The sequence below is a fragment of the Symphodus melops genome (genome assembly GCF_947650265.1).
Source record: "Symphodus melops genome assembly, chromosome: 21".
Classification (NCBI taxonomy): Eukaryota; Metazoa; Chordata; class Actinopteri; order Labriformes; family Labridae; genus Symphodus; species Symphodus melops.
The window spans coordinates 19,778,237-19,794,725 of NC_136711.1; the positions used below are offsets into that span (position 1 = coordinate 19,778,237).

At 49.1% G+C, this 16,489-nt stretch overlaps 1 protein-coding gene and 1 long non-coding RNA gene across 2 annotated transcripts in view; one reads left to right on the plus strand and one right to left on the minus strand.

Moving 5' to 3' along the window:
* st6galnac (ST6 (alpha-N-acetyl-neuraminyl-2,3-beta-galactosyl-1,3)-N-acetylgalactosaminide alpha-2,6-sialyltransferase) overlaps positions 1 to 12,116 on the minus strand; it is a 12,597-nt gene extending 481 nt beyond the window's left edge. Inside the window, exons 1-9 of the mRNA XM_079333692.1 lie at positions 11,960 to 12,116; positions 7,237 to 7,483; positions 4,298 to 4,463; positions 3,637 to 3,811; positions 2,650 to 2,788; positions 2,368 to 2,471; positions 1,164 to 1,247; positions 966 to 1,065; positions 1 to 671 (exon numbers count right to left, since the gene is read on the minus strand). The exon at positions 1 to 671 is cut by the window's left edge and continues 481 nt beyond it. Of these exons, the coding sequence (XP_079189818.1) occupies positions 501 to 671; positions 966 to 1,065; positions 1,164 to 1,247; positions 2,368 to 2,471; positions 2,650 to 2,788; positions 3,637 to 3,811; positions 4,298 to 4,463; positions 7,237 to 7,483; positions 11,960 to 12,105 (1,332 nt within the window). The 5' untranslated portion in view covers positions 12,106 to 12,116 and the 3' untranslated portion in view covers positions 1 to 500. The remainder of the gene's footprint in view (positions 672 to 965; positions 1,066 to 1,163; positions 1,248 to 2,367; positions 2,472 to 2,649; positions 2,789 to 3,636; positions 3,812 to 4,297; positions 4,464 to 7,236; positions 7,484 to 11,959) is intronic.
* The window catches only part of LOC306817093, a 160,747-nt gene that overhangs the window by 97,804 nt on the left and 46,454 nt on the right, over positions 1 to 16,489 (plus strand). The window lies entirely within an intron of this gene.

Sequence of the window (16,489 nt, forward strand, 5' to 3'; positions counted from 1 at the left end):
GACACATTAGACTTTGGCCACTGCCAGCAGCGCTCCGTCCGTCTATTTATGGCGAGGAGACGGGCTATTTTAAGAGAGTGGCAGTGGAAGTCTCGTCCCTTTACTGCGACGGCGTGAAGCTGTCTTTAACTGGCTGCATGAGCGGCCCTGAAGGCATCACGGTGAACGGGCAGCTACGGCGACCTGCAGGTCACACGACCTGGCTGCAAAGGACTAAGTAAAAAGACGGTCCTGAATATCTGACAGATGATTGGAAGGAGGGTTATTCAGCACAGCAGCTGTCACGAAGAAGGAAGAGAAACAGTCGTGATGATTTATAAAACAGTTTGATTAAATTACCCCAAACTTCCCGTGGAAACTTTCCCAAATTCCCGAGCTTAACTTCCCATGTAAACGTTCAAGAAAAATGTTCCAACCCTACAGACGGGAAAGACATGATGACGTCATCTCTGGTCGACCCACGCGCTCTCTCTCTCTCTCTCTCTCTCTCTCTCGCTCGCTCACTCGTGCATGTAGAGCCGCATGAGGCCGGCGTCGTGCAGCTGCTTCCACACGACCATCTCCTGCTTCATGTTGTGGTTGGCGTAGAACACCACCCGGTGGTAGACCTTGTCGTAGTAGTGGTCCGAGTACTTGGCATAGTCCGGGGTCATAAAGCCGTACGCGCTCACCTTCATCACACAGGAGACACACACACACACACACACACGCCATGAGTCATAACAGATTTCACACTTCATCCAGCCTCTCCTGGTTTAAACGTTCATTTATCTGCCTGAATATATTTGAAAGAAAGAAACAGTTCCTGGCTCTCGGCCCTGACTCGAGGCGACACACTATCTGAGAGCCAGCGTTCACAAGGCCAGCTGCCCGGAGTCAAAACATTAGCACGCCATCAGGCGAGCGCGGCCTTGTCCGGATCGTAAAGGAAAGCAGCCAGCTGACAGAAAGGAGGCGGAGTCTACCTGGTCACAGGTGTGCAGCGCGGCCAGCAGCATCACCGCTCCAGTCGATGGACGGTAAAGGTTCTCGTAGTTTTGAACCCGAGGATTAGAAGGGAGGAATCTGACAGGAAGAGGAGATAAATAAATGGTGTGCAAACTTCCTGTTTTGAACTTTCTCACAGTCAGCTTCAAGTCGACGCGTTTCGTTCCTTCGCTCACCTGTTTCTGACGTAGCGGATGAAGTCGGGGTGATAGATCTTCAGCTTCTCCGAGGACACGTCCTTTCCAAAGTACTTTGTCGGACTGCGGAGAACCGAAAAACAACAAAACTTCAGCTCAAAGTTTCTCTGCACGAGAAGCCTTCGACGTGTCCTGTGAGCGAGCACGGAGAGAACGTGTGCGTGTTCGTGACTGTCGATATGAAACATCATGGTGTCTTATTATCTCATTTCACAAAGCGTTATCTCTGACTCCAGCCGCTCAGCTCCACTGGGGTCGAACTGAAGAGACCGAAAAATAGAAACTTGTTAGAAAATCAAGAATCATATACAGACATGTGTTTTCACCTGTGCCTGCTTGTCTGTCCACTTTATTACTTCCATGTTGTTCCATTTGTGGCTTTTTTTTAGGGAGTCCTTTATAAAATCTGGCCAGGGACAACAGATGAAAATTAGCCTTTTGGCTAACTCTGGCATATTTACAGAAATGTTTATTAATATGCTCTGTCCCTGTAAAAATAAATAAATAGATAAATAAAATATTGTACTGTTATCACTACGATAAATGTGCATTAAATCTGACGCGATATGAGAAATTAGGCATAAAGTTAGCATTAGCTGATGCTAATAAGCATATGCTAATTAGATTGTTAGCAACATTGCTATGCTAATACGCGGAGCTCTAGGCTAAACAGGCTCTTGGGAAAAGAGTTAAAATTGTTTAATGCTTTTTGCTGACATATTATTTGAAGGGAGATTTCCCGTTGTGCTCTTTATAAGATTCTATGAAAACAGTGATGGAAACTTCCATCAGTTTCGTAAATTTGCTTTTAGCTTTGTTACAAAACGAGTCAAACCGCATGATAAAGCAGTTTGTTATACAACGCATGTTATGTGCTTTTAATCACTCAGTAACAGACTGTTCTAACCACATGTGATCACACCCATGTAACGCCCATTTAGTCTCAATAAAGAGGTCGAGATCTCTGAGGCTGCTTTTCCCCTTCTGCAGAAGCGAACACAGACGATCCTCGTGTCCGTTCTTTTTCTTCATCCTTGTGTTTAAGTTGTAAACTATGTCTGAAGGTCAAACTGCACTCTGTGAGGAGAAGCATGATCTGAACCCAGTCAGAGAGAGCCTGGTCCTCGCTCTTGGCAAAGCATTCTGGGTAAGCGTGCAGATGCACAGAAGCTTCATCACTTACTCTTGTCCCTGTTCCTTCCCGCTCGGCACCAGAGTGTGTGTGGCTGCCGCCTGCACCATGAGGTAATCCCGATCATGATCCGGCAGGAACATGTAGCGTGTTTCCTGTGGAGAGAAATACTCGACTCTTATTGGCCAGTTAGGCGTGGCGGCGGTCTGCCAGCCCTCCATAGTAGACTGCATTAAAGGTCAATAAGTGTTAGTTATTATTCCTTCAACAATAAAGTCCACTTGTAATCTGAGCGGGCTGACGTCCAGTCGTTAACCCTTTCATGAGCGTCACCTGAGACAGCGGCGGTCCCGTGTAGCCGTAGCGCCGGTAGTTCCCGTAGGAGTTCTTCAGCGTGTTGGTGGAGAAGGTGTAGTGGGTGGTCCGAGTCCCCACGTCCTGCTCGAAGCCCGTGGTGATCGCCCCGTTGGTCCTGGAGACGACACATGTAGCCCGGTGAACCAGAGACAGTTGATGTGTTATATGACTGTAAGAGCTGCTTCTGTCAGGGGGCCCCTGTGTGTGTGTGTGTGTGTGTGTGTGTGTGTGTGTGTGTGTGTGTGTGTGTGTGTGTGTGTGTGTGTCTTTAGGCTGCGCATTTATCTTTCGTGACTTGTTTGATGTCTTTGTTGAAATGTGAGATCCTTAGAAGCCCTCCTCTACGTTCAGGGAATAAAAAGACATGTCAGGTATTTTATTTGTTAGGAGTGACGATGAGTCTGTGCATGTTTGTAGATTTAAAGGGGGGGGGGGGGGGGGGTTGAGGGTTTAAAACCTGCTTGGGGCTTTTGTAGCTGCTGATGGAAACAACATGTATTTAATTTATAATTTTCATAGTTGGTGAAGATAAATAAATGCAATGCATAAATACAAGTTCATATTGTGATTAAAAAGGTTTGTTTTTGGGTTAATTTATGCAAGTTCATGTACCTTTTATTTTGGTTACAAACCCATGTATATTGAGTGGGGAACATATATTTTTAGTTCCGGTTGAATGCGTTGTTGGGGGGACAAATTAATAGGTGGCGCATAAAGAAAGCAGCATGGGACGACAAGTGTTTGATGTGGAAGGCGTTAATGGAGTCTCGGATTGAAAGAAACTTTATTCCCTTGGAGTTTCTGAGGCCAATGAGGTTTGATTATTTCTGATATGTGAAATATATGTCTGTGAGCAAAAACAAACGACTTGAGCCTTGATTAAGACCTCGGAGGGAGTAACAGCTTTAATATAATAAATCCAGCTTAACACTAGAAACAGCAGGTTTTTGTAGAGTCCTGTACCTGAACACGTAGTGGTGACTGTCGATCTCCTCTCCTTTCTTGGAGTTGTTCAGGATCCCACCGTTCCCCACCACAGCACAGCGGATACACTCCGACGTCTCTCTGCGATCCTTCCAGTCGTCAAACATCTGCAAGTTAGCAGAAGAGTTGAGGACAGAAAGAGTTTCCCGCAGCGCTGTGGACACAGAAGAACAGATCGAACGTGGGTTAGACCTTTCAAACACAGACCTGATACTTGCTCCTTTTATCTGCGTGACACATCTTAACTCCCCCTCTGGTTATGAGTACCTGAAGGCAACACATGTATACATGTCGATCGTTTGAGAGAAAGTCAGACATGCTTGAGGGCGGCAGTAGCTCAGTCTGTAGGGACTTGGGTTGGGAACCGGAGGGTCGCCGGTTCAAGTCCCGGCACAGACCAAGTCCGGAGGTGCCCCTGAGCAAGGCACCGAACCCCAAAAAACTGCTCTGGAGCGCTCGCTGTGGGCAGCCCCCTCACTCTGAGACCTCTCCATTAATGCATGTCACTAGAACCCTGTTTGTGCATGAGTGTGTATCTCGGCCTATGTGTGTGTCATTAGACAGAGTGAAAAAAAAAAACGAATTTCAAGGACGAATTTAATAAATTTAATAAAGTATATAAAAAATAAAATGTTCTCACTGTGGTAGTCGATGCCTCTCCAGCCGTGGGCCCCTGGGTACCTGCTCAGGCGTTGGTACTGCTCAGGAGTGGCGTGTCCGGCCCACTGCACCACCGGGATGCTTTTCAGAAACCGCTCCCCAAACTCCGTGTCAGCGATCCGACCTCTGAGAGCGTCCGGGCAGTGCTGCAAAGCACACACAGGAAGTCTCATTTAGTCCAGGTGCAGATGTTGCAGCTCAAGCTATGGGCCTCACCTGGCGACCCCGTGAACATGGCAGGTCACACGCCCTGCAGACGGTCATCTCCTGCTGCTGCTGAGTAGTTAAAGTGAGAGGTGTTCAGTTTCACACGATGACATCACTCTTCGCTTGATGCATGAAAGGTGAAAGCTGGTGTGTGCAGGCGAGGAGGCGTGTGACGGTTCCACATGCACGCAAACACACAGACGGGCTGCGAGCCTATTAGCAACCTTAACCTCCCCTAATGGCGTGACCTGCCCCGACTGCTCTGTGGAATCAATTATCGATCCTGTGTGTGTGTGTGTGTGTGTGTGTGTGTGTATGTGTGTGTGTGTGTGCACGCTCTCCTTACATAACAGCTCAGAGCCAAAACTGCAGCTTAACAGTATTTACTTTCAAATCTGCAGCGTGCGCAGTGAACTGTAGAAGACTCACATGAAAAAGATTCAGCACACTCAGTCTCACTAAGTCTTCTGATCGAAACGCTCACGAGCTGTTTCAACAGCTTTCAGGCAGATTTGTTGAACTCTCCGTGAAAGAGCTGCTGCGGTGATGACACACTCGGGGGAATCGGGGAGGGAGGCGGACACACAGAGCCAGGCTGTGGGAGACTCTTTCCATGCATGCAGCAGAAACAGGGGAACGCGTTCCCACCCAGTGGAACTGTGGCCGCCGCCCCGTGACAGCATCGCTCCAGTCTGATGAAACCCACGAGTGAAAGTCATTCCAGCCTTCGCCTCGATCTTCAAGGACAAAAGATGCAATCGGACGGTGTCTGTGCGTCATCACAAACCTGTAAACTGATCTGCTGCCCTCATCTTTTAATCATGTATTCTGTATCATGACGTGTGCTGCTGCCCTCTGGGCCAGGTCACCCTCATGAAAGAGATCTGGATCTCAAAGGGTTAATTACCTGGATAAATTAAAAAAAGTCCACAGATGTGAAATCAAAGGAAACATGAAACGTTCAGCGTGCAAACAGGACGAACAAAGTGACTCACATTAACCTCTGAATCTTTATTTGAATAAGATTAGTGGCGTTATGTTTTTGTCCTCGCGTCAACAAATCCCTTTAAAAAAAGACCCAAAACCAACAAAGAATTCTTTCTAGCAGGAAGCATGATGTGTGTGTCAAGGCTCGCTCTGTGCTCCATTGTTGTTTAAGGCTATTAGAAACACGAGTCACACTGTTGCTCTGTGTGTGGATGAACAAACACACTGCAGTTGATGTTGACTCAATCCCATACGCACCATCCCTGCTGAGCCCAAATACTCCACTACAGCAGCACACGTGGGTTACTTCTTAATCTCCCCCTCTTCCATTATACTCTGTGTATGTATGTGTATATATGTGTGTGTGTGTGTGTGTGTGTGTGTGGCGTCCAGGAGCGTGGATGTGAGAACAAAAGCCCCCCTGGTTGAATCCACAGTGTGCGCAGGCGACAGATCCTAAATGTCTCTCCAACACTTTGTGTGTTCTTCTGCAAAAACTAACAAACCCACGAGGGACCCTCACATAACTGTAGCGGGTGAGAAATGACGAGTTGTGAGTAACTGTAAATATCTTGGCGGGTTGATGGACTCAAACTCTCCTTTAAGTCGCGTGGATGAAACGTGTTGCTCGTCTTCTTCGCATCAGACGCGTTCAGGTGTTTGCAGAGGAAGCCGAGATGTTCTTACACTGTGATTTTTTTTTAATTCCTCGGAATTCTTGTTCTTGTTTGACAAGCTGGTCGCAGGTCGCAGGCCAACAGCAGCACACTGAGTCCACTTCAGTCACTATACAAACAAGCCATGGAAAATTCTAGATAAAAATAAACAAACTCGTCCACTGTCATGCCTGATGGAGAACGTCTCCGCCCCCTGCATGGTCCTGTAACCGCTCCTTCAGTGACCCCCCCCCCCTCCCTCTTTAAGTTACTGGCATTTCAACTGTTCCTTTTTTGATGCATGTTTTGTATATACTTGTCCATCCATCTCTCTCTCTCTCCATCCATCCATTTTCTGACGCTTATCCGGGGCCGGGTCACAGGGGGCAGCAGTCTAAGCAGAGACACCCAGACTTTCCTCGCCCCAAACACCTCCTCCAGCTCTTCCGGTGGGACCCCGAGGCGTTCCCAAGCCAGCCGAGAGACATAGTCTCTCCAGCGTGTCCTGGGTCGACCCCGAGGCCTCCTCCCGGAGGGACATGCCCGGAACACCTCCCTAGGGAGGCGTCCAGGGGGCATCCGGACCAGAACCACCTCAGCTGACTCCTCTCGATGTGGAGGAGTAACAGCTCTACTCGGAGCTCCTCCCTGGTGACCGAGCTCCTCACCCTATCTCTAAGGGTGCGCCCAGCCACCCTACGGAGGAAGCCCATTTCGGCCGCTTGTATCCGAGATCTCGTTCTTTCGGTCCTGACCCAGAGCTCATGACCATAGGTGAGGGTAGGAACGAAGATCGACCGGTAAATCGAGAGCTTAGCTTAGCTCGGCTTAGCTCCTTCTTCACCACGACGGAATGATACAGCGACCGCATGACTGCAGACGCCGCACCGATCCGTCTGTCGATCTCACGCTCCATATTTTTGATATACTTGTATTTTTATCTATTTTCATTTTTGCACTGTGTGGTTTTCTTCTGCTCTCCTGCTTTGGAGCCAGATAATTTGGAATAAAGGATGATCTTGTCTTGTTCTTTTGTTCTTGTTTTTTTTGTTCTAAAAACTGAACTCACTGTTTGTGCTGGGACGTCTTCTGTCATGTAGACGTCTCCGATGAAGGACGGCTCTGTTGGCCGGGCTTCCTGCTCCGGGACGTGGTTGTCGTCTGCAGGTTTGTGTTGGCCGTTTGGGAGTGTGTGAGTCTGGTCACGCTGACCTGCGAGCTGTGGGGTCAAGGTGGAGGGCGGGGCCGGGTCAGGCGAGCCGTCGCTTTCGAGCTGGATCTGATTGTAAAGAGGCTCCTCGGAGTCCTGGGAGTTTCTGTGGAAGACACAACCAAGATGGCGGTTAGTCTCACGAGTCTGAACCCAGCGGGTCGCGATGAGCGGCCTCGGTTCTATGACGGTACCAAGACTGCAACATTTAACCCATCATGTTTTTCTATGAGATCGTTTCCAGGAATCAGACCCGGTCTTCTCTCAGTCCCTGATCCATTCAGGGTCGCTCGAGTTTAAAACCTCCGTGGTTAAACACCGCATTGGGTAACTGACTCCAGCAAGCCTTAAATCAAATTTCCACACTAATTATAAAGGAACTTGTTGTTGGAGAATAAGTTGATTTATGACCCACTTTGTTTCCCGTCAAACGTTTTACTGCTAGAATAAAGAAGAGGGGGAGGCTTCAGATTCTTCATCGCAGCTCGTGACGACGTCTTTGTCTGCAAGTTCTACGTAGAATATCACAGCAGAGATTTCTGCATTAAACACATCAGTCAGTTTAAACACTGAGAGCTGATCGAAGCAGTAACATCAGCCAGTGGTTTCTGAAGAGACGCTTTGACACCGAAGTACAACAAACCCTGCAGTTCCTGGAGTGTCCACTAGAGGGCTGGCTGCAGAATCAGAATCAGATTTATTTGTCATTGATACAGGTACAAGTACAAGGAAAGTGCTTTGGTCAAAGAGGACCGGTCTGCAGCGATACTTCGGGGGGGGGGGTGTTACAGGTAGGATGCAGGGGGAGGGCGTGTTACAGGTAGGATGCAGGGGGAGGGCGTGTTACAGGTAGGATGCAGGGGGAGGGCGTGTTACAGGTAGGATGCAGGGGGAGGGGGAGGGCGTGTTACAGGTAGGATGCAGGGGGAGGGCGTGTTACAGGTAGGATGCAGGGGGAGGGCGTGTTACAGGTAGGATGCAGGGGGAGGGGGAGGGCGTGTTACAGGTAGGATGCAGGGGGAGGGGGAGGGCGTGTTACAGGTAGGATGCAGGGGGAGGGCGTGTTACAGGTAGGATGCAGGGGGAGGGGGAGGGCGTGTTACAGGTAGGATGCAGGGGGAGGGGGAGGGCGTGTTACAGGAAGGATGCAGGGGGAGGGGGAGGGCGTGTTACAGGTAGGATGCAGGGGGAGGGCGTGTTACAGGTAGGATGCAGGGGGAGGGCGTGTTACAGGTAGGATGCAGGGGGAGGGGGAGGGCGTGTTACAGGTAGGATGCAGGGGGAGGGCGTGTTACAGGTAGGATGCAGGGGGAGGGCGTGTTACAGGTAGGATGCAGGGGGAGGGGGAGGGCGTGTTACAGGAAGGATGCAGGGGGAGGGCGTGTTACAGGAAGGATGCAGGGGGAGGGCGTGTTACAGGAAGGATGCAGGGGGAGGGCGTGTTACAGGAAGGATGCAGGGGGAGGGCGTGTTACAGGTAGGATGCAGGGGGGAGGGCGTGTTACAGGTAGGATGCAGGGGGAGGGCGTGTTACAGGTAGGATGCAGGGGGAGGGGGGGGCATAAAAAACACTACTTCCATGCTATGCCTGTAGAGGGAGGCACATATTGAATGCAGGGAAAAAACATTGCCCTTAACACAAACATACAGCAGCAGAGTGTGTGAGGGTGGGAGGGAAGACGGTGTGCGCAGGGAGCGTGCGTCGTATGTTTGAGTGTGCGTGTGCCTGGCTTCCCAGGAAGTCACATACGCACCCATTCCAAAATAAGCCTGGACTGCGTGGACGATATCGAACACACCCAGACGTGTTGTAATGTTTGACTTTGTCGATCTTGAGTCCACACGGTGTTTCCGTGAAGCGTGACTATAAAAACCTGAGAGCTTTCTTTAACACTGTGTCGACACTCTGAAGCTTCGTTCTGCTTGAATGAAACCAAACCATCGATTTACACTCATGACACACATTCCCAGCACATGACGACCTGATTGACAGGTGGGCGCCGTGTCACCAAATGAAGCCTGTCGAACAAAAACCTGAAACAGTCATTCATGCTTTTATTTCAGCGAGGCGAGATTACTGTTAACTCCCTGATCTCCATCAACACATCTGTCTGCTCCTCAAAGTGACTTTAAAATGTTACTTCTTACTTGTAAAGCTCAGAACAGTTTTATATTTCTCATCTTTTAAGTCCTTGTGTTGAGTAGATTAGACTGGCAAAGACAGTTTTATCATTTAAGTCACTTCTGAAGAATCCAATGATCCTCTGTTATATTCACCCACTCCATCTGTTTTATTGTTTTATTCTGTTTTATTGTTTTATTCTGTTTATTCTGTTTTATTGTTTTATTCTGTTTTATTGTTTTATTCTGTTTATTCTGTTTTATTGTTTTATTCTATTTTATTCTGTTTTAGGGGGGTGGGGGGGGGGGGGGGGGGGGGGGGGGGGCAGACATGCAGGAAAGGAGCCACAGGTTGGATTTGAACCCGCGGCCCGCCGGCCTGGAGAACTGAAAACCTCTGGACATGTTGCACGCGCGCTAACCACGAGGCCACCTGCTTCAAACGAAACGTACCTTCTGTCAAACTTCAGCGTGCTGTGATTGGCTGGAGAGAGAGTGGTGCGTGTAAGAGCAGCAGCAGTCTCACCGTGAACACGCAGCAGATGGAGGCGCGAGGAACGCTCGTAAAGCTCGCAGAGACAAGAACGACAAGTAGAAAACAATCGTTCGGTAAATAATCGGCTCTTTCGCACTCGTCGGTGCTTCGGACCTGATAAAGCAGCTGAACCAACAAAGGATGAGAAGACAATACGGCCTGTTTGACTTTATGGCGCCCGGTAAAGTTTACATAATGGACAAGTGAACCAAAAATGAATCTCATAAAACAGGTTGTAATCGCGTGTGAGCCTCAGTCGGATTAAAGGTTTTATTTATGTCACACATTTCAACCACAGGGCGACTCAAAGAGCTGCACTCCACTTTAAAAATGGTTGAAAGTTTCAGTGCAGAGTGAAAGATTAACATCTTTATAAACACAGTCGAGATAAAGGCTGTAAACAGGTGAATCTTTAACCTGATTTAAAAGAGCTGAGAGGTTCAGCTGACCTGCAGCTCTCTGGGAGTTTGTTCCAGATATACAGAGCGTAGAAGCTGAAGGCTGCGTCTCCATGTTTGGTTTAGTTGGAGGAGAAATGGATAGAAAAAAAAAGAAACTCCAGATATCCAACTTTCCCATCAATTCAACATGTCTTCATGTCTTTGGGACCGAACGGGGATTTTTTTCTCCTTTATTTTCAGCCTGAAGTGGAAACTCGAGAAACTGCAATTAAGCGTTTTACTCTTTATTTTGGAGAAGCCAAAGTCTCCACAGGCAGTTAGCAGAAATGAGTTGTCCCACATCAAACAGGAGCCACAGTCGAGGAGCGACGAGGTTATTTTCATCCAGGAGGTTCGGATTAGAGAACAGCTTTCCAAAATGAGAGGCCTGCAAACGCCACACGTCCAACTTTTCCCCCCTCAGCGTCTGAAACAGACCTCTGAGGAGCGGCCATGTTTGCCATTTATTCCCCTGACTCACGGCGTCTTATCTGGCTTCTACAGCTGGAGCGCTGCCGGCTGTAACAGAGCTCGTGTTTCACACGCGCGTGCAGGACGGCACCTCCTGGAAAACGGCTCTCGGGGGCCTTTTTTAGTGCAGTGGGAGCGCTGTGTGGCTTTCTTTGTTGAAACCACGATCATAGCAGGAGGAGAGGAAGGAGAGCTGCTCACATCAAACACGTGATGGAAGAGTCGAGATCAGGGGTGTCCAAACTGCGGCCCGGGGGGGCCATTTATGACCCTCGAGTGGAAGAAAAAAAAGTTTGGACACCCCTGATGGAGACCTTCAGGCCCCGTCCTTTATCCCTGGTGTAACCCAACCAACCAGTCTGAAACCACAGACAGACTAGAAGACATTTCCTTGACGTGTTGGCAAATATCTGTTTTTCTCAAACTGCATCCAGTAAGATGACTATCAACGTTAATCAAAGACAGTACTTGTTTAAGGCGCTGCCCTCATGTCCTTGTTGTACCACGCACCAAAACTGAAAATGTCTCCCATGAGTTTTTTCGACAGGATGACGGTGACGTCTTCCTGCAGCTTGTTCACACATCACCTCTGTGCGGGTCGCCGTTTGATTTTAAACCATCACGGCATCCCTTTAAAAAGTTTATTTTCTAAATTATTTAAAGGGTGAAAAATGGCTCTCGGTTCCCCTACATGACAAGCAAACGACGGCTTCAGCCCATCCTCCTCCTCCTCCTCCTCCTCCTCATCCTCCTCCTCCTCCTCCTCCAGGCAGCAGAGGTGTGGAGCAGGTCACACACGTCCGTTGAGCTCTTTTGGGTTTCGTTTTGATTCATTTTTCATGTTTCAGGTTCAACTTGTTCCGACTCGTGTGAAACAACTCGAGGACGTTCATGAGATCTCCTGTCACAACTTTAAGCCTGCCTCCAAAAAAAAAACATTCCTCAAAAATTCCCTTTAATCTCAACACATTTTATCCTCCATGTTTATTGTTACAGTGAAAGGACTGTGGCGTACCTGCTCTCTCCCTGAGTCAGGAGTTTGAGGCGTTCCAGCGGCTGCACGGGCCAAGGCCTCTCCAGGTTCACACACAGGATGTAGAGACACAGCAGGGCGCAGGCGGTCAGCAGGCCGAGCAGCAGCCTCCTCCTGAGGGCCAACATCACGTCACGGTGCGCGTGCTCGCCGTGCCCTTCGCCCCCCCCGCCTGAAGGCAAATCAGGAGCCGGGCCGAGATGGAGTCCTGCTCAGGTTTTCTGTCTGTCTGATTTGAAACAGTCCTGAGGAGGCGAGGAGGTTGTTGTGGTTGGGATTTAATTAGCATCCAACTATGTGGACCTCCAGTCTGTGTGGGCGAGCGAGAGAGGGAGAGAGAGAGAGAGAGTTGGTCCAGGGGAAACTTTTATCTTTTTTTTTTTTTTTTTTAAGCACACTTCCAAATAATCCCTTTTTAATGAAATCTTTTCTTCAGCCTCCAGAACACAAAGCACACGGTCACAACCTTCATCTTCTTCTATGTTTGTCTCCTTCACCTTCAAAAATAAAAAATTAACAGAAGGGAAAACACTGCAGCCAGCAACCCTCCACAAAACACACACACACACACGCGCACACGCACACACACACACACACACACACACACACACACACACACAGAGTTTTTTGGTGCAGCAGATGAGTGGAGATTACAAATGCAGGAAGTCTGATTTAGGTTGTTACAGGAAGCTGTGGTCTCTGACAGACTGACTGACTGTGAAAGGACAGTTGAAGATGTTTGCACAGTGATGACCTCTCTCTCTAAATGTCACCTCTCTGTAAGTAGAGTCATAAACAGCCCAACAAGCATCCACAGGGATCTGTGGATAAAGAGAATAACAAGCTGACAGTGTGAGTGTCACAGTGTCTGCCAGGCCAGGCCGAGGCTCACGGGGGGAAAGGAAGGAATGTGTCACGGTGATAGCCTCGGCTCCACGTCTCTCTGATAAGAGCCTTACATGGGGAAACGCTGCTCAGTTACTCAGAAGCGCTTCTCAGGGGGAGATCACTTGTTCCAAGCACAACAACGACATGATCATTCAGAGAAGTGTCATTAAAAGAAGCAGCCAAACTAACAGACTCAATCAGAGAAAAGAGGACAAACATGCGTTAGACTGGGACCAATTAGGACTTCTCTTCTCACCTCACACAAACAAAGCTCCAACATTCAAAGCAACAGCAACAAGAAGAAGAAGAAGAAGAAGAAGAGAGGAAATAAAGACAAGAGTTGAATCCTCTCTCACCAGTAGACCATGAGCTCAGTTCAGTTCCCTCTCTGTCCGACAGAAACACACTCCTCTCAGCTGGGAGCTCCCGGCTCATCTAGCGGGGTCGAGTCTACTCTGCCGGTCTCTGTGAAGGGGAGGGGCCATTGTGAAGTGAGCAACAGCTGCTGGCAATTGGTCCCCCCTCCCTCAACGCTGGAGCAGAGGGGGAGGAGAGAAAGAGGATCCAACTGCAGGCTGCAATAAAGTCAGACATGAGCAGGCAGCTTGAAGGATCCCTGCTATGCTCACAATGTACGCAGACCCTGAATCACAACATGACAGACTGGGAACAAGGGGACAAGCAGGAACATGCAGTGGGAACTTCCTCCTCCACACAGCTGACACTTTTTTTTTGTTGTTGTTAGGAATCAAGATAAGAATACAGTTGTTTATCTGTCCTTGTCACTCCATCTGTCCTGCTGCTGCCCACAGAGCCAAGCAGGAGCAGGATGGTGTGATCTTCTGTTTTCCTCTGTGAAAGAAAGGAAACACTCTGAGAGGAGGAGACACGTCTCAGTGCCCGACACCAGCCGCCTTGGCAGTCAGCAGGAAGTGAGTAAGCTGGAGGGCGAAGAGGGGAGGGAGAAGGAGAAGAAGAAGAAGAAGTGGGTCAACTCTGGACATGAATCCAGATGTATATAGGCTGAAACATCCCCGCTCTGCAAACACACAACTCTCATGAGGAACACATGACACACTGCAGATATTTAAGGAACCACAGCACACACTTAAAGACGGAGGGAATCTTTAATCGAGAGTCTCCAAAGCAGTGATTTATGGTGAGACAGAGCGAGGCATGATGGGAAGGCAAGGAGGCGAAACAAGCAAACAATTGTCTGTTATCTGAGAGTGAACAGAAACAAACACGCAGTGTCTCTTCTCAACAGTCTGAGCCTTTTATTCTCTTCCTGCTCACACATGAGTCAGCAACAATAAAAGTGTCTTTACAACAAGGTCAGAGAATGTTCCAGAGCGACATGTTGATGCACAGAGAGAAAACATTTAGACACGTGGAATGTGACCTATGAGAGGACAGAGAGGCCTTCACGTCCTCGCTGTCCCCCGACACTTTGACAATGATCGGAATATTTCCCTCTAACCGTGAACCTTCAGGTGAGTTAGACTCGCCTTTAAACGCTACAAACCACGCCCCCTACAAACCACGCCCCCTACAAACCACGCCCCCTACAAACCACACCCCCATCCATCCCTCTGATCTAATCCAATCTAACCCGAACCATCTGATGGGCTCTCTCACCTATAAAAAAGATTAATGATTAAAGAAAGAGGATGTTTGTAGGGGGCGTGGTTTGTAGGGGGCGTGGCCCGTGGCTGCATTATTGGAGAAAGTGGGAGCGGGGACGGATTCATGGCGTGAGGATGATATCAGCCATGCAGCTTCTTGGACTTTGTTTTACCCCTAACAAGACTTCCTGCTTCTTGTTTCTGATCAGTAACGTTTCGTTCAGTCACCTCCGTTCTCTCTCGCAGCCTTATATGGACTTTGGCAAATCAACAAATGGCGTTGCAGGGAAAGCGGCGTGCTGTTGGAGGAGTGTCGGCTGCAGACGCTGATCGCTGCATTAGAAAGGCTTCTGGGTTTTCACACACACTCACACACACACACACACACACACACACACACACACACACCACTGTAACAGTCGTGGCTTCATTCTGCGTGTGGAACAGTTTGTCTTTGAGGACGCGGTGCGAACAGAAGGAGGACAGGCTGAAGCTTTGAGTCCCTTAGAAAGAGGACAAAGGGACGAACATGTTGAACATTATTCATAAAGATACTCGACGACTGATTCAGTACGTTACACTTCATTTCAACCTTTCACATTGTGGCTCGGACTACGTCCATGTCAGAAAAAACCTGACATACTCGATAATTACAAGCATCTCTAAACGGCCTCATCAGTCTGAGAGCGGAGCGACGCGATGACCTTCGCTGACCTTCAGCATCCAGAACAAGAAAACACTCGACGTGTTGTGTGTGACTATAAACACTGCAGACGTCGAGTCCGAGTGCTCCGATCCAAAATAAATTAAAAAAAGAGGAAGAGAATAAATATGCTGTGCAGGGTCTTTAGAGTCTCACACACACACACACACACACACACACACACACACACACACACACACACACACACACACACACACACACACACGTGGAGTGTTGACAAATCTGTGGTTTTGGGAGGTGAAGAAATCCAAACAGCTAATGGATGACACAGCGAGGTGTGAGCGCCGACAGCTGGAAGCCCCCCCCCCCCCCCCCTCCTCGGACCAGAGACCAATACAATCGACAAACATCTTTCTATCCGACACTTGGATTTCTGGGGATGGGACGACCTTCCTCAGAGGTCTTAAACATACCTTTGGTCACATGCCGCGTGCCCCCTCGTCTCCTCCATCCCAGCTCTGCTTTCCTAATCCTATAAACATTTTCTATGTGCATTCTTTCCCTCCGTCCAACCCCCCCCCCCCCCTCGCCCCCCCCCTTCCACCTCCCCCCCTCGCCCCATCGCCCCCCCCCCCCCCGTCCACCTCCCCCCCTCCACCTCCCCCTCGTCCTCGTCTTTCTTCCTCACATTCTGAAACTTTCAAAAGCCGCTCTGCACTCACTCGTCTTTGACCCTCTTCACTCCTTTGACTTCCTTCCTTCTCTCTCTCTCTCTCTCTCTCTCTCTCCCTCTCTCTCTCTCTCTCTCTCTCCCCCTACCGACGTCCTCCTTGCACTTCACCTCTGGTCTGTTGGAGCCACACTCACTCAGCTTCAGGACAGTCAGAGCTGCAGATCCTGGAGGGGGCACTGGGTCACCGACACATGACTCCACAGATAACAAAGCGCACACACACACACACACACACACACACACACACACACACACACACACACACACACACACACACACACACACACACACACACACACACACACACACACACACACACACACACACACACACACACACACACACACACACACACACACACACACACACACACGTTCAGCTCCAGAGGCCTCCGACATTTTCAGCTCGAAGTCGTCGGGGTAAAATGTTCTGAACCCACAGCGGAAAATATTCAGAAAGAAATTCACGGGGGGGGGGGGGGGGGGCTGTGTGAACCCAGTGACCTTCTTTATGAGTGTCAGAACGATACTGTCGATAAGTCAAACTACACGTAGCACTGATTTACAGGCAAACATTGCCCCCCCCCCCTCCATTCTCCAGTA